Here is a 26,421-nt window from a genome sequence, read left to right on the forward strand (position 1 = left end):
TGCGTATTAAATGGCATAATAGATATACAGCATGTAACATTTAGCATATGCTTTAGTTAATATGCTACACGTCCGGTGCACTCCAGGCACAGACGTTGTGCAGGACAGTGCAACAAGACGCACAGGTAGGCCTGGACGCCTCCTCCTGGAGAGCAGTCCTGACTGATAAGGTTCAGGCTGAGTACATGGCCTTGGGCAGTCACAGAGACCAGACTGTTTTCTCAGAGCCTTTCAATTACTGATCTGTCAGAATGTAAAGAAATGTTCCGCAAATATCACCAAAACGGTAAATATCAAAATCCTAAGAATAAACTGCATACCCTAGCTTTAATGCTAGTTTTAACGCTATCGTTAATGCTAGTTCTAATGCTAGCTTTAATGCTAGTTCTAATGCCAGGCCTGTTGTAGTTTTGTCAGACTCTCTCCTGGCTGTGGCCCTGCATCCACCTGTTATATAATGGGGATACAAATTCAGAATATTTTTGGCACGCTGAGATTAAAATATCCAGAGATCCAACATTTTACCACACAATAAAACAATCATCTGCAATATATTTTTAGATTATGTTTTGTATTTCATATGACCTCTTTACATTCTCGGTTTTTTAACTGTGCAGAACCTCTCCAGTGACGTGTGTCATACAGAGGAAGTGACCTGGTACAGTCAACACATGAACATGTAGGAAGATGGTTCAGCAGTGGGAATAAGAGCACAGCACAACACTTTGGAAATGAAACGTCTACACTGACAGGACAAGAGGAAGCAACAGCACATTATGAGAAGCATGCAGAGGCATAAAGATATCCAAACAGCTCGAGTTCCTTCCAGACCACACCGTAGTGCCAAAAGAGCTCGAGCCACATACACAACAAACACACAAACACACAGAAACACACACACCTGCTCTCCAAGCCTTGATGGTTCATCTATACAGCAAGGCCTCAGGCACAGTTGCTTTTGTTTTGCATCCAGGCCAGTTAGCAACACATTTAAAGGGACTGGGAGGTTGTGGAAGAGTTTTTTGGACGTTAATAAACACAACCTAAAAAGTGCAACATGTTTTCAACAGGGTTTGTGTCAATTTTCAAAGTTTTACACGCTAGATGCATTCTTTATATTGGAGGATCTCTGTAAATATATGTGCAGTTGTTTAAGCAGTGTGTCACCTTACTAACATCATCCCGTCACCACTGCAAGCTGACATCAGACCTGTGACACGGGACACGGCACCTCAGATCCACTGAATCACGGAACAGATCATTTAACATGTGTACAGGGTGACTTCCACATGTCCCGTGATGAACATCATGTGATCCACAAATATAAAACACCATCCTATGTCGAATCTTTTTAAACTTGTTTTAAATCCACAAATGAAGAATTTTAGTGGAAAACACTTCGTATTTATCTTTAAGTAAAAATATATAAATTGTAAAAAAAAAAAAAAAAAAGAGAAAAAAATACAAATTGTGGATTGTCTCCTTTGGGTTATATTCATTCAGGTCCAAAACGGTCTTCCAGGCCAGGTGTTGACGTTCCTTGCCCCATGCTAAAGCGTCTCACACTGGTGAGTATTCCTACATGAGCAAGTCACCGCTGGTGACTCACCGCCTGTCTCCACCTCCTCACGTTTAGAAAAAGGATAAAAAGGGTGTAGCTGTAGAGGATAGTAATGGTGGTGTGGGTTAGACTGAAGGTGGCAGTGTTGTAGTAGGACATGATGCCCCAGCGTCTCACCCGTCTACCTAGAGTTTAATCCACTCTGTGCATAACTGTAGTCGAGGACTTCCGGTTTTACTGCAGCGGTTATACAAGTTTCCTGTTTGCTGGCGGGTGCTATTGACAATGGCATAGTTTTCACGATGCCTGCAAGATTTATCATGGACCGCTGCAGTAGAAACCGGAAGTCCTTGACTACAGTTATGCACAGAGCCGACTGGCCGATACCGGCACGTCGCCTTTCTCTGTTCCTCATATATTGTTGGTGTAATGCGCTGGACCTCAGGTGTCTCCTACATCACACTGGTCTCAAGATGCCCCCGTACGACTTAGATACCCCCATATGACGTGGGCAATTAGGAGGGGTTGACCATAATATATATTTTATCCTCAAAGAAAGAAAAAGCATAGACTGTCTCCCTCAAACTGGCCATGTGATGCAGTCTCGTTTTGTGGTGAATTTATCACGAGGACAGTCAGTTCCACCACCCCGACCCATGTTTTCATTTTAAAAAACCCAAGAAAACTGTTCACCACCTCTTTAAAGGGCCAAGCTGCAGATGAGATAAATATTCATTTTCACTGATGAAAGAGTTTGATCAATATGTACAAGAATCATCTGTTGGATATCATTATACCTGTCTGGTCCACCTGGTCTGTTCAATTCAAGATTAACAACCTGGACCAGAATGATGTCAAAAAATACATGTTTGTTTTCCATTTTTCTGTTCCATCAATCCATTAGACAACTCATTAACACAAACTGGTTTTGATAACCTGGGTGTCCCCCCTTCTTCTGATCCCGCTTCTCTCCACTTTCCATTCTGACTCAGGAGGAAGTCCTACACATCAGGTTCAGCATCCCAGGAACCGCCTCAAAATGTCTTTCCAACACAGCATTCTGCCTGCCATCCTCAGGCCTGCTTCCCAACATGCCTAAAGGGTAAGCAGGTCAAAGTTCAAATGCAGGGAAACGGGAAGCTTCAGGCTTGCCCACTTCGGACAGGTAGTAGATGGTACCTGCCATACCTGAGAGAGAAAACAAACGCATATTAAAGTCACTCTGAGACAATCACATGAAGAAGAGCTGGGCGAGAGACATTCAGGGGTCACGTCATGTCCCTGAGAAAGTCCTGCCTGGAAAGAACCATGAACATGAGAAAATCACATGAAGAAGAGCTGGCTGAGAGACATTAAGAGGTCATGTCATGTCCCTGAGCAAGTTCTGCCTGGAGAGAACATGAGAAAATCACATGAAGAAGAGCTGGCCGATGGACATTCAGAGATCATGTCCCTGAGCAAGTCCTGCCTGGAAAGAACCATGAACATGAGCATACACAACGTGTAAAATAACCTGGACACACCAGTGATAGAAAGAATCAACAAGTGCATTTGTTTGCATGTAAATGTTCAGCATTGTAGCTTAGTGTTGAAGAAATGTGCTACCTTCAAAGAGAGAGTAGGGTCTGTCTGGTATACGGCAGCCATGGGTTCCATAGTCCAAACACCACTCGGAAAACTGGAGGAGGAAGAGCGGAGAGATGATAGACATCTAAATTATGAGGACAGGTAAAATAACAGCAATTTAAAGTGTTTAACAGCTTTAACGTAACTCAGTTTATAAAGCTGGATCAACACATGGATAAGAACTGTACAACAACCCCCCCCCCATTACATCAATACCTTTCTACCACCACCCACGTACCTTCTTCACTCCATCTATCAACTCGTAAACACAGTGACAGACAAACCCTCAAAAAGTCACCGACGGATGGAGGAACAGGCAGACAGATGGACAGAGACAGATGAGACGGGGTGTTCCTACCTTGCAAGCCCGGTGCAGGTACTTCTTTTCCTGGGTGAGCTGGTAGAGGGAGAGGAAGGCATAGCCATTCCCGGCTGTGCCATGGCAAAGGCCATAGCCCTTCCTCAGCAAGCCACGCTGCCAGATCACCTCGCCACATTCCACAGCCTCCTTCAGGTACTTCTCCTCCTTAAACACCTGACGAAACATAGGTGGAGGTATGATTCATGGTAAATGGGCAAAAGAGCAGCATAAAAACCGGGTCTAACTAGTACACTGCTCTGTGCTTTCTGCTTCATTGCAAGTGATCAATCTGCTTGTTTTTGGCATTATATTCTATATTGAATTTTGCTTTTGTTTTTTGGATTCCCCCCTTTTTCTCACCAATTGTACTTGGCCAATCACCCCACTCCTCCGAGCCGTCCCGGTCGCTGCTCCACCCCCTTTGCTGATCTGGGGGGGCTGCAGACTACCATGTCTCCTCCGATACATGTGGAGTCACCCGCCGCTTCTTTTCACCTGACAGTGAGGGGTTTCACCAGGGGGATGTAGCGCATGGGAGGATCACACTACTTCCACCGAGTTCCCCCCCAAACAGGCACCCTGACCTACCAGAGGAGGCACTAGTGCAGTGACCAGGACACATACCCACATCCGGCTTCCCACTTGCAGACACGGCCAATTGTGTCTATAGGGACGCCCGACCAAGTCGGGGGTAACATGGGGAATTCGAACCGGCAATCCCCGTGTTGGTAGGCAATTATTTTGACTTTCTGATGGAAATGCTACATGGTTTTCAATGTAATGAGCCTTCATCAGCCAGTTAACCCTGAGAGGCATGTAAACCTTAAGCCAAATCAGAGGGTATTACCAACAAAGTCTGCCTCGACCTTGACCTCCACACTGATAACCAAATACTAAAGGTCAGTCAATAAAACCACAGCAGAGAATTACAACTTGCTAAGCAATCACGTTCTCTTACATCATCAAAAGTCACATAATGCATATATTTGGTTTAGTACTACTGAGCATCTGATAAACCCTATGCCTGCTATATTTTGTGACATGCAGTCTACCGCCAGATGTGAGGAATGTTCTACCTTCTTCAGTGACCGATAACACTAGAGCCAAAATCAAATCTACGCAGTACAAGGTGGCTGATGTCCCATCTCAATCCAATGACGGCAGCAAGGGTATTGGTAGCACACTTTTCCACAATCGACTTGAAAACACTCACTGAAGTTTTACCTCTTCTATAGTCCTCTACTTGTTCATTAGACCCCACCCCTACAAGCTTATTCAAAACAGTTTTTAGTTTCTTGTCTGATATTTTAACCACTGTGAATTGCTCTTTGCAAAGTGGTGTTTTTCGTAGTGCTCTGAAAACTGCAACTGTGAAAGTCTAGACGCATGCTCAGTAATCTAGGTAAGTAAATCCCAGGAAGTTGAATCAGTTCATCTGGACACAACATTTAGTGGGAGAAACGTGTCATCATCATCTAAGTGACCTCTTCAGTCTCAACTGACTGCAGGTATCCCCACCCTAATGAACAATACAGTTGCATAACGAGTGAAACTGGCGATCAGTTTCATATGCAAATTTCTGTGACCATTAACTAGAGTTTTAATGGCCATGTGTACTATTCACAGAGGATTGGGGAATAGTTGCAATCGCAGAATTGTAAGATGGTGACAGATGTACTCTTAGCCCCCCCTTGGTTCAGGGATGGTCGTTCCCTCTTCACATAAATGGCCTCTTTGACTCCCCATTCAAACCAGCCCTAAAGTCCAAACAGTGCACCAGCCGACTGAAGACAGAAGGACAACAGCTGTCTAAGTGTAAACCAGTGGTGATTCCGTATGTGGCGGGAGTGTCATATCAGTTGAGATGTGTATTTTCCAAACACTGCGTCTCGGTTGCCTTCAAACCCCAAAACATGCTGCACCAGAAGTTGGTCCATCCCAAGGACCGGGTCCCCCAGCACAAAAAGAGCAATATTGTGTACGTTGTTAAGTGGCAGGAGGATTGTTGTGACTTTTACATTGGGGAAACTAAACAGACACTGGCCAAGAGGATGGCACAACACAGGAGAGCTAACACGTCAGGCCAGGACTCCACAGTCTACACCATCTACAGGCCAGTGGCCACTCTTGATAGGATGTGCACATCCTTGATAGGGAAGATTGCTGGTTTGAACGGGGAGTCAAAGAGGCCATCTATGTGAAGAGGGAACAACCATCCCTAAACTGGGGGAGGACTAAGAGTACATCTGTCACCATCTTACAATGCTGTGATTGCAACTATTCCCAATTCCTATGTGAATAGTACACATGGCCATTGTAACTCTAGTTAATGGTCACGGCATTTGTATATGAAACTGATCGCCAGTTTCGCTCATTATGCAACTGTATTGTGTATAAGGGTGGGGACACCTGCAATCAGTTGAGACTAACCAAGTCACTTAGATGAGTGCTGACACTCATCTAAGTGACTTGGATGAGTGTCATCTTAGATGATTTAGTCTCCCACTAAATGTTGTGTCCAGATGAACTGATTCAACACTCTGGGATGCCATTATGAAACCACTGCAAAAAAGATCAAACCTAGACCCTTAAACAGTGAGTGACTACAGGTCTATCTCAAACCTTCAATTTCTTTAGCAAAATACTTGAAAAAATTGTGTATTTAAATGACTACCTAGACAGAAACTGTTTCTATGAATATTAACAGTCTTGTTTTTGTGCACATCACAGCACTGGTTAAAGTGACAAATGAACTGAGAAGAACTCTGACCTACTTTCTGTGCTTGTTCTAATTTTGATTGTATTTGCACATATAAAACAAAGCAGCAAAATGCAACAATTTGAGAAAATAACGATGTGCAGGTGATATTTTAAAAAAAACCTAGGGAGTTATCGAAGGACTCTCACCTCAATAAGCATTATGAGCAAATACAAAATTATGTTATCCACAAAGGTGAATAAGCAAGCAAGCAAAATAAAAAAGACAAACATAACATAAGCAACATAACTCAAGCAAAAACATAAAATAATATAGTGAGAGTGTGTGCGTGAGTGTGTGCACTTTGTCAACTCATTATGACAGAGAAAGAGAAAGAGAGCGAGGGAGAGAGAGAGAGAGAGAGAGAGAGAGAGAGAGAGAGAGAGAGAGAGAGAGAGAAGGAGGGAGCGAGAGGTCAATTATAGTCAAATATAATCAGTTTGGGATAGTTCTGTTCATCAGACAAGACCTAACCCTATATTTGAAATTCTTCAGTGAGGTAGACTGAAATGCAATTGGAATATAACTGTTCCATAGCTGAGCCCCCTTATATCTAATAGAAAATTGACAGAGCCCAGTACAAAACATTGGGAGGTATACCCATTTGGGCAGGTCTTGTATTATAGTTATGCACATCATAGTTAGGCTGAAAGAATACTTTACAAGACATGGGAAGCAAAGCAGGCTGATACAAAATAAACAAAAATACAAGTTTGATATGTATTTACGCTGAAAATTGGTAACATTGAGACGATTGACGAGGGGCTGCCCCGCTGCTAAATGCGGCAATTCTACAAACATTTTTTTGTAAAATATAAAGCTTACGAAAGTGAGTGGGATAAATCAATCCCCAAATGATATGACAGTATATAAGGTAAGGATATTTAAGGTTATAATAAAGAGTTAATAAACAATTATGATGAACCAAACTTTGAATACTGCCAGTGATGCCAACAGATTTGGATATTTTATTGCAATCAAATCGAATATGACTATTCCAGCTTAGGGTTTCATCAATCAAGACTCCAAGAAAACTTGTGGGTGAGACCTGGGTTACCAATGGAGAGACAAGAATTAGATTTACAACATTTTTTTTAATGTAGATATGATAAATCTGGAATTTTTAAAATTAAGAGATAATTTGTTTAATTGGAACGATTTGGAAATTCTTCCTAAATCAAAGTTAGCTTTTGCCATAAGTACAGAGAAATTAATATGTGAAAGAAATAAACTGATGTCATCAGCAAAAAGTACTGGGAACATGGAGGATGACGCTGCAGCAAGGTCACTGATATAAATAAGAACAGATGTGGTCCCAGAATAGATCCCTGTGGGACTCCACATGTTATAGTGGCCCTATCAAATGTCCATTAATGATAAACTGTTGTTGATTATAAATATAATTGTAAAACCATTTGTAAGTGATTCCAGTAAAACCATGATGTAACAATTTTTGGAACAAGCTATCATGAGTAACAGCGTCAAAAGTTTTAGATAAGTCAAGGAATATTCCTAAAGAATAGTCATTATTATTTAAAGCAGTGCAAATTTTGTCAACCAGTTGAAGTACAGCCACTGCTGTAGAATAATTTTTCCTGTATCCATACTGGTGTTCATACAGGATTTTCCACTCCTGCAGATGTCTCATCATTCTATTGTAAACCAACTCAAAAATCTTTGAAAAGCATGTAAGTACAGAAATAGGGTGGTAGTTGCTAAATGAGCTTTACTCACCGAATTTAAACACAGGAACTACTCTAGCAATTTTAATATCATTTGGTATTATTCCAGTTTCTATATATTTGGCAAAGAAATCTAAGTGCAGCCTTTGATACCGTTGACCACAATATCTTATTAAGACTTGAAAATTGGGTTGGTCTCTCTGGGTCTGTACCCGACTGGTTTAGGACGTATCTGGCAGGCAGTCTATTTTGTTGCTCTGGGCGATTTCACCTCTGGAAAAAAGTCAATATTCTATGTGGTGTCATACAGGGGTCCATTCTTGGGTGCCTGTTATTTAACTAATATACGCTCCCTCTTGGAAATTGATAAAGAATATAAATGTTAATTACCACAACTATGCTGACTGCACACAGCTTTATAGCTCTGATCCCTGGGGACTCAGTCCAATACATTCTTTAATTAACTGTATCAAAGATATAAACCTTTGGACGTCTCAAAATTTCTTGAAGTTAACTGAAGACAAATCCGAGGTTTTGACATTAGGATCAAAGGCAAAGAATGAAAATTTATGCACTTCTCTTGACTCTCTATCCCTGAAGAGTAGTCATCAGCTTAAAAACCTGGGTGTCATCATAGATGAAGACCTTAATTTTCAATCTCATATAAATGGCAATACAAAATCTGCATTTTACCCCCTAAAAATATCACCAGAGTTAGAGGTTTTGTGTCTCAGGAAGATTTAGAAAAATTTGTTCATGCTTTTGTGACCAGCAGATTAGACTGCTGTAATGCACTTTTCATTGGTCTTCCAAAAAATACCATTTACTATCTCCAACTCATTCAGAACTCAACAGCACAAATTTTAACAAAAACGAGGAAAAGAGCACATTTCTCCAATCCTATGAACTCTACACTGGCTCCTAGCTAAAGAAAGAATTGAAAGTTCCTCCCCTTGTTTTTAAACCCCACCATGGCTTAGCACCAAACATACTGGAGATATGCTCCTCAGCAAGGAACCTTCCATAACCTTAAGGTCAATAGGTACTGGTATTTTAAAAATCCCCTGGGCCCACAAGAAAACTGCTGGGGATACTGCTTTTAGTATCTATGCTCCCAGCTGCTGGAACAGCCTTCATCAGGACATAATTTTAAAAAAACATCCAAACACTCAAGCATTTTAAAAAAAGAACTTAAAACCTACCTCTTAAAAATGATTTTGATTAAATTAAACATGTATATTTGTATGTTTCTTAATAATGTTGTTTAACTGTTTGTTTCTCGATTTTTTTCGCTGTCTTTTTAATGATTTTAAAGCACACTGAGTTGCCTCTGGTATGAAATTCATGGGCTTCAGCTTCTGAAATACCATAGGTGGCTTATGTCACTCAAATGAAAGTTGCAGAAATGGTGTATAAAATAATCCCATTGTGTTAGAGTAAGACATAATGGAGTGAGAAATTTGTGTCCTCCTTTCTCTATACTGCAAATAACATAAGGTAGCATTAACTTCGACACTGATTTTGCATAATTTGAGCTGAAAAAAATAGCTCTTTAAAAATGAACCCCTATCCTCCTCACTATTACCCTGGCACCACTCCTTGTCTCTTACTTTATGTGCCATGATAAGCAGATGCACGACACCTGGAGCTCCATGGCACCAGTGCACTAGCCGGTCTGTCTCGTTGCTTAATGATGAGGGATAGTTGCCCGAGCGAAACTTCTTGTGACGGACGTAGTCAATGCTGGGGCGCACCAACTCTGACAGGATGTCTGGAGGGACCCTCGCTTCAGGCTGTAAGTAAGACAGGAAGAGAGACAGTGTATATTTATGGCTGGTTAAGGCAAAGACACAAAAAATAAAAACTTAAGGAGTTAAAACAAGCAGGGAGAGTGAGAGAAGAGAATTTGAGCCACTTTGCTTTTGACAGCGTGTAGTTCAGGGCAACAGATCCTAATCTGCTCTATGTTGAGTGTTCACACTCAAGAGTTAAAAAAAACAAGACAGAAACATAAGTTTAAACTGACTCAATATTAAAAAAATGTTTTTTGATTTGGACATCCAGGTAGCGTAGCGGTCTATGTGTGTGTTGCCTTTTTTTGTTGCTTTGTTCTCTCTGTTTTTGTATGTTTTTGGTGGTGTCGTTTTTGGGAAATGTACACCATCTTTTCCAAAATTGGGAAATTTTGGATGTGTGTGGGGTTTTTTTTTCTTCTTTGCAATGCTGTGGGCTGGGAGAGACGACATTTTGTTTCTTTGTGTATGCAAGTACATGTAAGAAATGACAATAAATTGTTCCTGATTCCTGATACTTGGGTACCTTGAAAGGCATTTCTTAAGCCAGTTTATTTCTATTATTATTATTATTATATTACTACTATTATTATCATTATATTATTATTATATTATATTTTTACTATTATTATTATTATTATATTATCCTTTTTATATTACTATTACTATTATCATTATTATATTACTTTTACTATTATTATATTATCATGATATTATATTATCATTATTAAATTACTATTATTATTATCATTATTATTACATTGTCGTTATTATTATATTATATTATTATTATTATATTACTATTATTAAGAAGGAACAAGAACGGCTTTCATCAAAGTTTAAAAGGACTCGCTCAGACAGGAAACCAAATCATGAGACTGAACTGGGGGACATGATGGAACCAGGCACTCTAACGGCAGGAGACTCCATAGCCAGAAGCAGCTGGTGACTCCACATGTATCAGAGGAGGCATGTGGTAGTCTGCAGCCCTCCCCAGATTGGCAGAGGGGGTGGAGCAGAAACCGGGATGGCTCAGAAGAGTGGGATAATTGGCCAAGTACAACTGGGGAGAAAAGGGGGGGAAATCCAAAAAAAAAAAGGAAAAAAAACCTGTGTGGCAGGAGAGCGACAACACTCTACCCCCCCAGGTGGGAAATGATGGAAGGTCCCACACCCAACCTTGAGAGGAGACATCAGTGAGAGGGAGGTGAAATGGCTGAGATGCCCCCTGCTGCCCGCCGCACCACATAGCCAAGACAGGGTTGTCCCTGTAAAATAATCCACCTGCAGTTTTATGTATGTAAACCTCATTATTACTTTTACTTCTTCTACACGGTGGAGTTTAACTGTAGGCATTCCATCAGGACCACCAGCGACCCAGCCGAGCTGGTCTGAGGACCTCACCAAACCACCCCATCAGCAGCAGTGATGGGCATTTCATGTACACACTGTCATCACTACAAGTTAATGTTTTACAGTCACATCTGTTAAAGCACGGGATTTGTGTATCTTAGTATATACAACCCCCCCCCCCCACAAACACAAATAAAATATAAACAACATGCAAAAGGCACACAACAACATACAAAAGGCATGCAGGAAGTAAATTTTCCTTTCCACCTCCAACTGCCCTACCTGCATGAGGATGTAGAAGATACCAGCCATGCCATGGGCGGCGCCCACATACTGCTTCCTGTGCCACTCGTACAGCAGTGGGCAGCGCTCGGCTTTCTTCTCTTCTGCTGCGAGGCTCTTCCCCGACTCTACGATGGCTGTGACTACCTAAAGACAAGGACGTGTGTTACCAAGGCGCCCGTTTGTATGACAGTTGGTATTCAGGGCAACACATCTGTGGTGCGACATAGAATAGTAAAATGTACAGGGCTGTCGAGACATAATTTAACTACATTTTTGTCAGCTTCTGAATTCAGCAGTTTACCAACCATCATGTATCTCTTCATCCTGGTACCAGTCTCTGACTTGGAAAGCTACCCACAATTTTTTTTTTCCCATGTTGGTGTTCAGCCTACTATTATGTCAGTATCTGAGATGAGGTGACGAATTGAAACTATTACAAAAATGAAATACTTCTAACCGCCTGAGCACAGCTAGTCTTTATTCGAAGCCAGACAGTGCAGCTTCCAGGTTCCAGAACCCGGAAGATTTGTGGGGAATATTTCTGTGACAGCTACAGTGAAGAACATGATACTCAGCTTCTTTCTCCAGCCAGGGGAAGTGTCTTGTTACCGGGCACAGCTTTTTTCCACCTTTTTCTCCCCAGTTCTACCCGGCCAATTACCCCACTCTTTCGAGCTGTCCCGGTCTCTGCTCTGGAAGCACTGGAAGATGGCAGTGGCACAGGGAATAATTCACCACCTCCGGATTTCATTCATCAAGTTAACCACAGAGGAATGCGTAGTTGTTTCTAGTTGTAGATGCAGTCGTTGGCTTCCCTCTTCATCCATCACACACATGACAACACACTGTGCCACAGTGCATTTAAAGGGTCTGCGAGGAGCTGATTTGATTGGTCAAATCAAAGCCTGCCACAACTCCGGCTGCTTATAATGTATTCATCCTAATCCAACCCCTTTATCAGCTGTACCATGCCACACCAGGGCTGTACTCGTCTTTCTGTTAATTACCAAAATTATATTGGACACACCCCTGTGTGCCTGCACTTGCATCTATGCTTTTACTGGCACCCAGTTTAAAAACAAATACTAGAGCCCTTGGTGTCAGCTGCATGTCCCTACCTTGGTGATGGTGCTCTCATCCACTGTATTAGCCCCTATCTCCTTGTTGACATACAGCAGAGCGTAGAGGTAGCCAGCCCGACCATACAGCAGTTCATCTGGCATGTCAGAGTCTGGACTCAACACCGCTCGCTGCAGCTGGGAGAGCCTGGGAGAGGTACACAGAGTGGTAAATATATATCAGCGACAATGATGACCAATCCTGTTAAAACAAGGGGAAGAGACCCCCACGATAGCATCTCAGTTAACATTTTTGTTAGCCACTCTTGAAGGTAAATGTATCATTAGCTAGTTAGAAACAATGTTTTTGACTGAATGTTTCCTTATTGTTTCATATTCAGTGGTGATTACTGACTCTTAATTAGGCTCTTCTAAATTTTCCACAAACGATAAATATATCCTAGTTAATCCAATTCTTTTAGACAGAACATTTCACTCTGAAAGCATCATAATCTTCTTTAAAAGCTGGGAGGGAAAAAAGCAGTGAAAAAGCATGATAAGGACACAGTCTCACAGAAACCTTAACAAAACTGCACTGGCAATAGCAAATGATAGAATATGAAGGAGAGGCCATGAGAGCCTATGAGAGGCCATGAGAGGCTGTGAGAGGCCATGAGAGGCCGTGCGAGGCCATGAGAGGCTATGAGAGGCTGTGAGAGGCTATAAGAGGCCATCAGAGGCTGTAAGAGGCTGTGAGAGGCCATGCAAAGCTATGAGAGGACATGAAAGGGCCATGAGAGGCTATGCGAGGCCATGCGAGGCCATGAGGCCATGACAGGTTATGAAAGGCCATAAGAGGCCATGAAAGGTTACGGGAGGCCATGAGAGGTTATGAGAGGCCATGAGAGGTTATGAGGGGCTATGAAAGGTTATAAGAGCCCATGAGCATCCATGAGAGGCTATGGGAGGCCATGAGAGGCTGTGAGAGGCCATGAGAGGCTGTGAGAGGCCATGAGAGGCTGTGAGAGGCTATGAGAGGCTTTGAGAGGCCATGAGAGGCTTTGAGGCCATGACAGGTTATGAAAGGCCATAAGAGGCCATGAGAGGCTGTGGGAGGCCATGAGAGGTTATGAGAGGCCATGAGAGGTTATGAGAGGCTATAAGAGGCCACGAGCATCCATGAGAGGCTATGGGAGGCCGTGAGAAGCTGTGAGAGGCCATGAGAGGCTATGAGAGGCTATGGGAGGCCATGAGAGTTTATGACAGGCCCAAGAGGCTGTGAGAGGCCATGAGAAGCCATGATAGGCCGTGAGAGGCTGTGATAGGCCGCGAGGCCGTGAGAGGTTATGAGAGGCTGTGAGAGACTGTGAGAGGCCATGAGAGGCCGTGAGAGGTTATGAGAGGCCATGAGAGGAAACTCGTCATACTCAATTGATGATGTAACATTCCTCTAGCAAGACTAAGCATTCTGCCATTCAATTCAATGGCAAAACTTGAAAAGTAAAATACTTAAAAAAGGACATAGAATTTCAAGACGTTAAATACATCTACCTATCTTCAACACTAGCTGATAATTTTCAAGGTTGAATTAAGTTGCTCCAATATAAAATATGGAAGTGGTACAGTTCAAAGGTTTTGGAGAGAATCAATGGCACCAGCTCTGTGGGTAATGAGGAGTTTGTTTACCCCAATATTTTTGCCCCCATCCTGCCTCCAAAAAATGAAATAATGCAAGACACTGTTTAGTAGCGACATATCTGTTAAGAATTGGAGAGACTGGTTGTGTTACCAACTGTCAAATAAATAAACCAAACACACATGATGCGAAATTTACATAAACTTTTTAACTCTACCAAATCAGACTTTAATGAAACCCTCCGACTACTTACATCTTCTGTTTTTTTTCTAAACATTTGCTAAAAAGCCCCTTGAGGTACCCTTGGGTACAGGGTGCCAAGTAGGAAGATGTTGCAGCAACAAACAGCGGCGGTCTCCTCAAGCGTCACACACATACACACTAGTTTGTAACACTCTTGACTTATATTCTCTTGATTTCTTAACCGGATTTAAACGGGGACATAGATGAACACAAACAACAAACATGTGGCAGAATTAGTTGTGTAAAAAATGAACAGAACAGAATTTGCAAACCATCTGATACCTTCACATCTAAACCGACGTCCTCATCCAGTCTAAACCCTCCCATCCAAACCAGCTAAACCCTCACCCCGTTCACATCTAAACCCTCACCATGTTCACATCTAAACCCTCACCATGTTCACATCTAAACCCTCACCACGTTCACATCTAAACCCCCGAGTCCTTTCAACAGTCACCGCAGTTCGTTTTAGCTTGTTTTGTTGCTCGTTTTGTTGAATCCATCGCATTTGGGTCACAGATGCTGACAGTGTGTTTGTTTGTGTTCAGCGGCAGCAAAGATTCTGCGTGGCGTTGATCAGAGCGTCATTTCATGCTGCATTGGTTAGTTAGTAGACGTAGGTCATAGCAGCAGTCTCATTGTGAGATGGTCATCCTACATTTCTGACACTGTCAGACTTTTGTCCCAGGTTATCTTTGGTGGCAAGACCGTAATAACAGCCATCTTTGAACCTGTCTCACAGTGCGACGTAGGACCACCGTGTTGCAGCCACGACCAAAGATATCGCTACGTTTAGTCACCTTTCATCTGAGACGGCCCAAATCGCACAGTCTGTAGGAGCACAGCTCCAGGCAGGGCCATGGTCCCTGGGCCCACAGGACGCAGCAGACCAAGCTCTTCCAACCGATCCAGCGCCAGTTCTCCCAGCCATCAAACGAAGACACAAACTGAGACGCTGACGTGGACAAAGACACTGCATGGACGGTACTGGGTGAGGCCGCCGCAAACACGAATTCGTTCCGCCATCTTCCCACACCGGAAGCGGAAGTATATACTCCCAATCTCAATCTGGTTACAAGAAAATCTCATTCGGCCTGATTACAACATCTGAAACATCTAACTTGGAAGCAGGTACATGTTATATTGCTTTAAGGTTATAAGCACCATGTTAATTAACAGTTCCCTTTATCAATAATAGGGCCAGATTCATGAATTCCAAACTGTTTCTTTTCATGTATGACAGATTGATAATTTTCCATACTAAAACTTGCACTCTTGGTGGGATTGGGGTCAGTTGCAAGTTGCAAAGAGCTAAATATTTGTATGGGCCCTCAAGGCCGGTTTCTTTACGTGACCACACTATCTCCACTGTTTGACATCATCTGACCAATCAGATAAGGTTTTAATTATTATCCAGTTCTGGTTTTTGTACTTGAGGTTTTCTGTTTTTTAAAAATCATTTTGATATTGATGGTTAATTTTGCTAAGCGGTATTATTCTTTTAAATGATATTCAGTTCTGCTTTGGTGTCTTTGGAGAGAGTATGGAAAGCAGTAATTTTAAACAGAAAACTGAAGCGGGCTGCAGATGGATTAGTGGTGGAATACATTTATACCTGAGGTTCCTACAGACTTTATGAGCTCAAACTGTAACTTGCACACTATGTTCCAAAGTAATTCGACGCTGGGTGCAGCATTAAGGATAGAAGTGGGGGTGGTAAATCCTCCTACTACACAACCACCTACTTGGTGAGACAGTCGTTGCTGTCAGCAGTGTTCCCCAGCCTGTGGTGGACCACGGCCCCGACCGCCAGCGGCCCTGCATCCCCACACAGGAAAGTCACTTTGCGGCCATTTAAGTTCCTAAGGGCCCTCTTCACGTAGTCCAAAGCTCTCTGCAAGTCAGAAGCCTCGTGGGACACACGGTGCAACTGCAGGTATAAAAGGGCAATGCCTACAAAGAAAAAGGAAACGAGAATGTCAAAAAACATTTGGGCTGTATGAGTAAAAAAACAAAACAAAGTTTGTTTTTTGTTTGTTTGTTGTTGAACTAACTTTATTTGTTCACCAGTCCCAAGCCTGGATAAATGGGGAGGGTTGCATCAGGAAGGGCATCCGGCGTAAAATCTTTGCCAAATCAAATATGCGGATCATAAATCAAATTTCCATACCAGATTTGGAAACGGACGATCCACTGTGGCAACCCCTATTGGGAGCAGCCGAAAGTAGTAGTAGTACTAGTTTGTTTTTGTACAACTATCTTGGCATATAAGTACAGGTTGCCCTGGTGGTCATCAGAGTACTACAAATATTTTTGAATGACATTACTGGGACCACCACAGTTGTGCAGAAAAGTTATTCTGTAGAGTGTATTAAAGCTGGAATGTTCCAAACATATCTGGTTCAGTGTATTTGTTCCAAGGCCTGCTTACAACCGACACACCGGTAGCTCACACAGTGACCACCAGCCATCTGCCAATTGTGAACACCGTTACATGAAGAATGGTCCAACTGTCTTTAAACGAGTTGGCACTGAAACTTCAAATGCACCCTCATGCATCACTGAAACGTAATTCTGCAAAGTATTGCAGCAGGTCACCTCAGACCAGCACGATCAGCGATATACGTACATGTAGCCAGAATTTAAGATGACTTGCTGTCTCACTGTATTGACATCATCCAGTTTACACATCATGATGTGAGGATCACATCTTAAATGAAGATATAGAACTTTGATACGTATTTTTTATGTCACATTTTACTTTTCTCATCAAAACAACTTACCTGGCATCCACAACATCAGACTGGGTACAATTAGATTCTCTATGGCGGGAAAAACTTTAAATTGAGAGAGGCAACAAAGACAGACAGACTTATGCTGTGGTAAAATGCCTCTTATCTACAGACTTGTTAAAAACAACACAAATGATTTGTTTACTTGTTTGTACCTTTAATTTGTAATTTATTCTGTTAAACATTAAGGTCAACTTTGACATTGAAGATTTCAGAGTCAGCCTATCCACAACACCACAAGGCAACATGCTCCAGTACATAACAGTCCAGAGGAAACGATGTAGTTATAGTTCTCTGACGGTCTGGAGGGTATCTGAAGAAACCAGAAGCGACCATCAAACACCAAACCAAAGCTGGAAAAGGCTTATCAACTACGGCATTTGGAGAGGAAGGTGCAATATAAGTCTCACATTTGGCTAAGAATGTCCGAACAGCTCTGTAATTAGATATAAAATATTACACATCTAAAACTAGCTCATAGAAGTTACTCATTTCACCACAGAAAGGTACTCCTGTGTTGGACCAAGTGGGGTGGCACATAACGTGTGAGCTCCAAACCTTGGAGCACATTGAGCCAAGGATGTTGGGAACCATTCCAGCATTATTACACTCACACAATATAGAATTTGACTTGAGTTCACTGCTGGGGAGCTGGCAAGAACTCTAATGCACCACCATACCTAAACAGGAAAAAAAAAAATCACAATCTTATCCAAAAATATTAGTAGTTTTTGTAAGAAACCTGCAGCTACAATGAAACCATGGCTCCACGCAGTACGCCTATAATGGGAGCACTAAACAGCTTCCTCTATGTCAGGTCTCAGTCAGCAGGAAATCTGACCATATCTCCTGGTAAAATACAGGACTCCGCACAGCCTTTGAGAGAGAGAGGGGAATTATAACACTTGGAAAAAAGATATTCCATCTCCTCTGGCAATTATTTTTGTGAAGGCTATGTTGTGATGTGAGCGACTAATGCTGGGTTTCAGAGAGGACACGTTCTCAGTTCTGTTAGATATGTCAGTTCTGTTAGCTACTTCAGTTCTGTTAGCTAGTTCAGTTCTGTTATTTCAGTTCTGTTAGCTACTTCAGTTCTGTTAGCTACTTCAGTTCTTTTATTTCAGTTCTGTTAGCTACTTCAGTTCTGTTAGCTAGTTCAGTTCTTTTATTTCAGTTCTGTTAGCTACGTCAGTTCTGTTAGCTATTTCAGTTCTTTTATTTCATTTCTATAAGCTACTTCAGTTCTGTTAGCTATTTCAGTTCTTTTATTTCAGTTCTTTTATTTCAGTTCTGTTAGCTACTTCAGTTCTGTTAGCTATTTCAGTTCTTTTATTTCAGTTCTGTTAGCTACTTCAGTTCTGTTAGCTATTTCAGTTCTTTTATTTCAGTTCTGTTAGCTACTTCAGTTCTGTTAGCTACTTTAGTTCTGTTAGCTACTTCAGTTCTGTTACCTACTTCAGTTCTGTTATTTCAGTTCTGTTAGCTATTTCAGTTCTGTTAGCTACTTTAGTTCTGTTAGCTACTTCAGTTCTGTTACCTACTTCAGTTCTGTTAGCTAGTTCAGTTCTGTTATTTCAGTTCTGTTAGCTACTTCAGTTCTGTTATTTCAGTTCTGTTAGCTTCTTCAGTTCTGTTATTTCAGTTCTGTTAGCTACTTCATTTGTTATTTCAGTTCTGTTAGCTACTTCAGTTCTGTTAGCTACTTCAGTTCTGTTAGCTACTTCAATTATTATTTCAGTTCTGTTAGCTACGTCAGTTCTGTTAGCTACTTCAGTTCTGTTAGCTACTTCAGTTCTGTTATTTCAGTTCTGTTACCTACTTCAGTTCTGTTATTTCAGTTCTGTTAGCTACTTCAGTTCTGTTAGCTACTTCAGTTGTTATTTCAGTTCTGTTAGCTACTTCAGTTCTGTTATTTCAGTTCTGTTACCTACTTCAGTTCTGTTATTTCAGTTCTGTTACCTACTTCAGTTCTGTTATTTCAGTTGTTATTTCAGTTCTGTTACCTACTTCAGTTCTGTTATTTCAGTTCTGTTACCTACTTCAGTTGTTATTTCAGTTGTTATTTCAGTTCTGTTACCTACTTCAGTTCTGTTATTTCAGTTCTGTTACCTACTTCAGTTCTGTTAGCTACTTCAGTTGTTATTTCAGTTCTGTTAGCTAGTTCAGTTCTGTTATTTCAGTTCTGTTACCTACTTCAGTTCTGTTATTTCAGTTCTGTTAGCTACTTCAGTTGTTATTTCAGTTGTTAGCTAGTTCAGTGCTGTTATTTCAGTAATGTTATTCTGTTATTTCAGTTGTTAGCTACTTCAGAGCCACAAGTAAGAAAAAAGTTCCTCTAAGTTTTATATATGTGCAATTAAAGAATGTTGTTCCTAAACATCATTAGATTTACAGTGCACTCAGAAAGTATTTACCCCCTTTAACAAATTGCCCCTAGCAGGATTAATAAAGTTGTTTGTATTGTATTAAAGCTTCAGATTATCTTTGTTACACCTCAGAATTGTAATGCATTTAACTAATTTTAATACCATTTTAACATAAAAAATTCAACACACCTTTAAAGACATTTTTTTCCCCAAAACTGAAAGATATTTTTCTTGTAGTAAACCTACACAGTCGGACCTCCTTAACTGTTTCAGAGTGACCTCTTAGGAAGAAAGCTGAATTCACAGCTCAGTTTAAGTTCTTAAAACAAGGGGACGAATTACCAGCATTCCCTTATTACATTTTACATGCGACTGTGAGAACCTCTTTGATACTTTGCCATTACAGACTATTACTGCACTACAGATTATTACTACACTACAGACATTACTACACTACAGATTATTACTACACTACAGATTATTACTGCACTACAGATTATTACTACACTACAGACATTACTACACTACAGATTATTACTACACTACAGACATTACTACACTACAGATATTACTACACTACAGATTATTACTACACTACAGACATTACTACACTACAGATATTACTACACTACAGACTATTACTACACTACAGATTATTACTACACTACAGACATTACTACACTACAGATATTACTACACTACAGACATTACTACACTACAGACTCTTACTACACTACAGATTATAACTACACTACAGACATTACTACACTACAGACTATTACTACACTACAGATTATAACTAAACTACAGACTATTACTACACTACAGATTATTACTACACTACAGACATTACTACACTACAGATTATTATTACACTACAGACTATTACTACACTACAGATTATTACTACAGATTATTACTACACTACAGATTATTACTACACTACAGATTATTACTACACTACAGACATTACTACACTACAGACTATTACTACACTACAGATTATTACTACACTACGGATTATTACTACACTACAGATTATTACTACACTACAGACTATTACTACACTACAGATTATTACTACAGATTATTACTACACTACAGAGTATTACTACAGATTATTACTACACTACAGATATTACTACACTACAGATTATTACTACACTACAGATTATTACTACACTACATATTATTACTACACATTATTACTACACTACAGATATTACTACACATGAGAACAGTATAAAAACCTCTTAATATATTTTAATTTCATTTTTTAGTGACAGCAAAACAATAAATAACAAGGATAAATACTTTTGTAAAAGGGAAACAATCACAATGTTCAACATGATCTGTTTATATAAATTGTAGGGATAACACTATGATAACACTCTGAGAGCCATAACACTCATCCATGTTCCGTAGGTCTCTGACATGCCGCCAAAACTGTACAGTACAGTGTGCACCACTGACATTCCTGGCAGACGTTCCATGAATGTCAACATTACAATCCGTACCACAACCTCTTACCACAACCCCTTACCACAACTTGTACCACAACCCTTACCATAACCCTTACCACAACCCCTTACCATAACCTCATACCACAACCCTTATCACAACCCCTTACCACAACCCCTTACCACAACCCTTATCACAACCCCTTACCACAACCCGTACCACAACCCTTACCATAACCCTTACCACAACCTCTTACCACAACCTCTTACCACAACCTGTACCACAACCCCTTACCACAACCCTTATCACAACCCATTACCACAACCCGTACCACAACCCTTACCATAACCCTTACCACAACCCCATACCACAACCCCTTACCACAGCCCGTACCACAACCCCTTATCACATCCCATACCACAACCCCTTACCAAAACCCCATACCACAATCCCTTACCACAACCCGTGCCACAACCCCTTACCACAACCCGTACCAGCTTGCTGCTGTCATCGCTGAACTATATCCAAATAGGCCACATTATAAAAGAAAATGTGAATATAACAATACATTACAGCCGCTTTAGCATGTTACTGAATCCAATACAAAGATGACAATTCACAGATTGTCCGCCAGTGAGGACACCAATGGACACTTTTTCACACAATTTAGGCAGCATTTCAGAGACATGCAGATAACTTCTCGGTGTTATGGCTGTTACTGGGAATGTTATCCCTTTGTGATCATCTCCCTTTAAGCTATTTGCACAGGCCTAAACAAAACCACAATATTTGTAAAAGTTATGATAAAAATTGCAATCATATCAATTCATATTACAGCTGCAACATGCCAATATTGCAAGATTAGATTTTAGAATATTTAATGCAGTCCTATAAGTACAATTTCTTTCTATACATAGTGGAACACAAATACGTCAAGCCAAGAGTCTGACATGCAAAACAGACCTGTCCAGCCTGTGTAAGCAGAGAAGTCATGGGGGTCCGCAGTCTTCAGACCCTCCTCCATCTGCTGCAGGAGATCCTTGATCTTACTCGAGACCTTACTTTGGAATGCAGAGCTCACCTTAAGAGGAGGAGAAACGTATCAATGCCACGCCCTAAAGAATTCCAATGAAATGTTGAAATGTTTATTCAACCCCCAAAATCAAGACCTACATGAACATGCAATGCAGTTAAAGCGACACTGTGTCATTTCTTATTAATTCATTAAAATCTGAAGTGCGTACACAACAAACTGAGACCTCTGGTGCTTCAGTACACCACTTAGTTCCACCGCCATCACCTCACATGGTCTGGTGGGACCAGCACGGGCAGCATGGTCACAATAGCAGCCAGCAACATCTCATTCTTCATCCACACAGAGGAGACGAAGCTCTCTAGAGCCATGATAGAAACCACCTCAGGATTTTAGATGTTTCTTTTCTTCAGCATGGCTTGTTGGTGGTAGAGGTTGCAGTAAAAAACGTGTGGTCCACAAGGACACAACCACATCTTGTGTGCTAAATTAACAGTAAAATTAAACAATGTCGCTTTGACATAACAGCAAGTAGTTGAAACTACACAAGTGTTTCCCTATAAACAGAAATGGACAGCACGTGTGCCAACATTGTCCTCTGCTTTTATATAATTAAACACAAACACAATCCAAAAAGCATCGAACAATGTTATTAAGATGTGCTTTGTACCCCGTGCTTATCTCACTAAGCAAGATTAGCAGGTTAGCTATTTTTTTATTATTTTTTTTATGCTTAACCAATCGATTTTAGTCTCCCAACAGGTCTCACGCTCAGGCAGGGAGCAGCACTGTGGTAACGTGGGCCACACAACAGGTCTCACGAAGCAGGTGGTTTAAGGTTTCAGCACGAAAGCCACGTTATTTTGTCATTGTACAGTTACAACGAAATGTGATCTCTGTATTTAACCCATCCTATTGTATAACCGCAGTGGGCACCTGCAGCCCCCGGGGGTCTATATTTGCAGAGTTAATGTGTTCTGTTGGTTGTCTTTGGCTCAGCTTGTTTTAGAGATACTATGGTGTACGTTAAGGCTATAGTTTATTTATGTATTCATTTATGTATTTATTCAATATGTTCCAGGTTTCGTCGCAGTGTGTCAGTTGCATTACGCCCATGTATAACCCTTTATCCTCCATTTCAAATGCAATACTGTTTATTCACCGTCTTCAGAAAGCTGCAGCTGCAAACTACAACGTGTCCTGGAGAAGAGTCTCAAAGCCGGACCACGACACTAGACCACCGTGTGTCGCTCCGGGACGAACGAGTGGTCCTTGTCTCCCCTGACAAACACACGTTCAGCTTGTGGTGATATGGCAGCACCACATGGTTTCACTAGCAGAGACGGTTTCTCTTGCGGAAGACTGCCGTTTACAATGCACTTCAATAGCGCCCCCTCACGGCAGAAAGCTGGAGCACCTCCAGCCTGCTGCTGCACATTAAACCCGTCTGGCTTGGTGGCAAGCAAAGCGTTCATAATGCGCAGGCGCGGGTTCGAACCACCGGGGCTAAGTATTTTAGCGCTGGTTGGCAACCTGAACTGTCTATGTACAGGCGAGGGTGAAACAGCTGGTCCACACCACCACCACCACACCCTGGCTGCTGCCAAGTCCACATGCAGTCCCCATGAAGTCCCCATGAAGTCCACATGAAGTCCCCATGAAGTCCACATGCAGTCTCCATGAAGTCCACATGAAGTCCACATGAAGTCCCCATGAAGTCCACATGAAGTCCACATGAAGTCCCCATGAAGTCCACATGAAGTCCCCATGAAGTCCACATGCAGTCCACATGAAGTCCCCATGAAGTCCACATGAAGTCCACATGCAGTCCCCATGAAGTCCACATGAAGTCCACATGCAGTCCACATGAAGTCCCCATGAAGTCCACATGAAGTCCCCATGAAGTCCACATGACGTCCCCATGAAGTCCCCATGACGCTGAGCCTGTGGGCCAGGTGCCAGGTGCCAGGTGCCAGCCAGCTGACCGGCCCCCTTTTCGCGTGTCAAAGTGGATGGCTTGGAAACAGAAGCCTTTTCTACATTAGCCAACCAAGCTCATCTTGGAAGTTCAGAACGTCACAGCAGCAGAGCTGGTTGTAGGTAGTGGCCCATGTAGGAGACACGGCGACAGCTCTGCCATATGACATAGGTGCTACGCCCCCAGGAGTACTGGGGACAGGACAGGACAGGACAGGGCAGGGCAGGACAGGACAGGACAGGAGCTAGCTAGCTAGCTAGCTTTAGCCACTGGTTAGCCACAGTCAGCATCTTCCATGTGAAGCCTCGTTATATCTTACCATGCCGTTATATCTTACCATGCCGTTATATCTTACCATGCCATTGGTGTCCAGAGGCCGGTTCGAGTCCACGTCTGTGTCCGCTGAGGTGGACGTGAGGGCAGCTGGCTCGTAGTCCGGATAGCGGTTAGCAAAGCAGCGCTCCTCCATCTCCGCGTCCGCAGCCGACACCAACCGCAGCCGCTTCGATACGTTGTCTCCCATCGGGACGGAAGCTCCGCGAGCGGGCTCACTATTAAGCAGGCCGACTCACAACCCGGAAGTAGCGGTCCGACCTGCAGTGTCCGGCAGACGACGCACATGTTAATATGACATCTTCCATATAAACAGTCAGTACACAACCCTGGAAGGAAACCAGACAAACTCCCACAACACGTCATGGTTGGCCCTGGGCTCAGCCACATTGGCTGTACCTGACCATAAAACAGATTTCAATATTTTGGATATGCCTCGACAAATGTCAGAAGTACATCGTTGTTATAGAGCTTATAGTTAAAGGCCTACCGGAGGCCAACTGGCCTCTGGGATATGATATGAACAACAACAACAACAACATAGAACTAAAATGCTGAACGTTTATACACGAAAACAAAAAATGCCTGGACGTGTCCGCAGCTGATCAATATCATCAGGGGCTAGTAGCCCAATAGCAGGGTCTGTATGAAAGGATATGGATGTGGACATGGATGTGGACATGGATGTGGATATGGTTATGCATGTGGACATGGACATGGATGTGCATATGGTTATGGATGTGATATGGATGTGAATATGGACATGGATGTGGATACAGATATGGTTATGGATGTGGATATGGATATGGGTGTGGATATTGATATAGATGTGGATATGGTTATGGATGTGGATATGGGTGTGGATATTGATATAGATGTGGATATGGATATTGATATAGATGTGGATACGGATATGGTTATGGATGTGGATATGATATGGTTATGGATGTGGATATGGATGTGGAAATGGATGTGGATGTGGATATGATATGGTTATGGATGTGGACATGGATGTGGAAATGGTTGTGGATATGATATGGTTATGGATGTGGATATGGATGTGAATATTGATATAGATGTGGAAATGGATGTGGATATGGTTATGGATTTGGATATGGATGTGGATATGGTTATGGATGTGGATATGGTTATGGATGTGGATATGGTTATGGATGTGGATATGGATGTGGATATGAATGTGGATATGGTTGTGGATATGATATGGTTATGGATGTGGATATGGTTATGGATGTGGATATGGTTATGGATATGGTTATGGATATGGATGTGGATATGGTTATGGATGTGGATATTGATATTGTTGTGGATGTGGATATGGATGTGGATATGGATGTGGATATGGATATGGATGTGGATATGGATGTGGATATGGTTATGGATGTGGATATGGATATTGTTGTGGATGTGGATATGGATGTGGATATGGATATTGTCGTGGATGTGGATATGGATGTGGATATGGATGTGGATATGGATATTGTTGTGGATGTGGATATGGATTTGGATGTGGATATTGTTGTGGATATGGATGTGGATATGGTTATGGATGTGGATATTGATATTGATGTGGATATGGATATTGTTGTGGATGTGGATATGGATGTGGATGTGGATGTGGGAATGATTAAGAGTCACGCTTACCAGGGCAAGATAAGCGGCTGGTGTCTGAATGAGAGGATTTGCTGCTTGCAGCTCTTGCCAGTGGTTGTCGTCGATGCAGCGCCAACAGCGTCAGCCTTTCGACACCGGTCCAGTTCCGTTCTGGTGTCCCTGCCCAGCCCGTCTAGCTCTCTAGCTCATCTAAAAGGGTGTATGAGGGCTAATATACACCGTACCTTCGTCCTTCCCTCTTTCTTCTCGTCTGCATCCTTCCGCTCCCTGCGCTCCCTCTTACACCAGGTCGGTGAGAATCGGCGGTGCAGCAGAGAAACCCCGTCCCCGGGGCTGCTGCTCGTCAGGTGCTGGTTCTGCGGGGGTTCTCTTGGACGGCCGTACCGTGCCAGCCGCCTATGGGGAAAGCGGCAGCGGACCAAATCTGAATCCCGGCTGGCGAACCGACAGATGGTCTGCTGCAAAATATT

General features: G+C 42.1%; 1 protein-coding gene across 1 annotated transcript; it reads right to left on the reverse strand.

Moving 5' to 3' along the window:
* Nucleotides 1-560: 560 nt before the first annotated feature.
* Nucleotides 561-24,509, reverse strand: lancl2 (LanC lantibiotic synthetase component C-like 2 (bacterial)). Its single transcript, XM_056299584.1, has 9 exons — nt 24,342-24,509; nt 21,939-22,056; nt 16,102-16,309; nt 12,538-12,685; nt 11,417-11,563; nt 9,599-9,781; nt 3,546-3,722; nt 3,167-3,239; nt 561-2,749 (listed from the first exon to the last, which is right to left on the reverse strand). The coding sequence occupies exons 1-9, from the start codon at nt 24,507-24,509 to the stop codon at nt 2,673-2,675; spliced, it is 1,299 nt and encodes a 432-aa protein (XP_056155559.1). The 3' UTR covers nt 561-2,672.
* Nucleotides 24,510-26,421: the final 1,912 nt, after the last annotated feature.

Source organism: Lampris incognitus, chromosome 19, assembly GCF_029633865.1.
Source record: "Lampris incognitus isolate fLamInc1 chromosome 19, fLamInc1.hap2, whole genome shotgun sequence".
Lineage (NCBI taxonomy): Eukaryota > Metazoa > Chordata > Actinopteri > Lampriformes > Lampridae > Lampris > Lampris incognitus.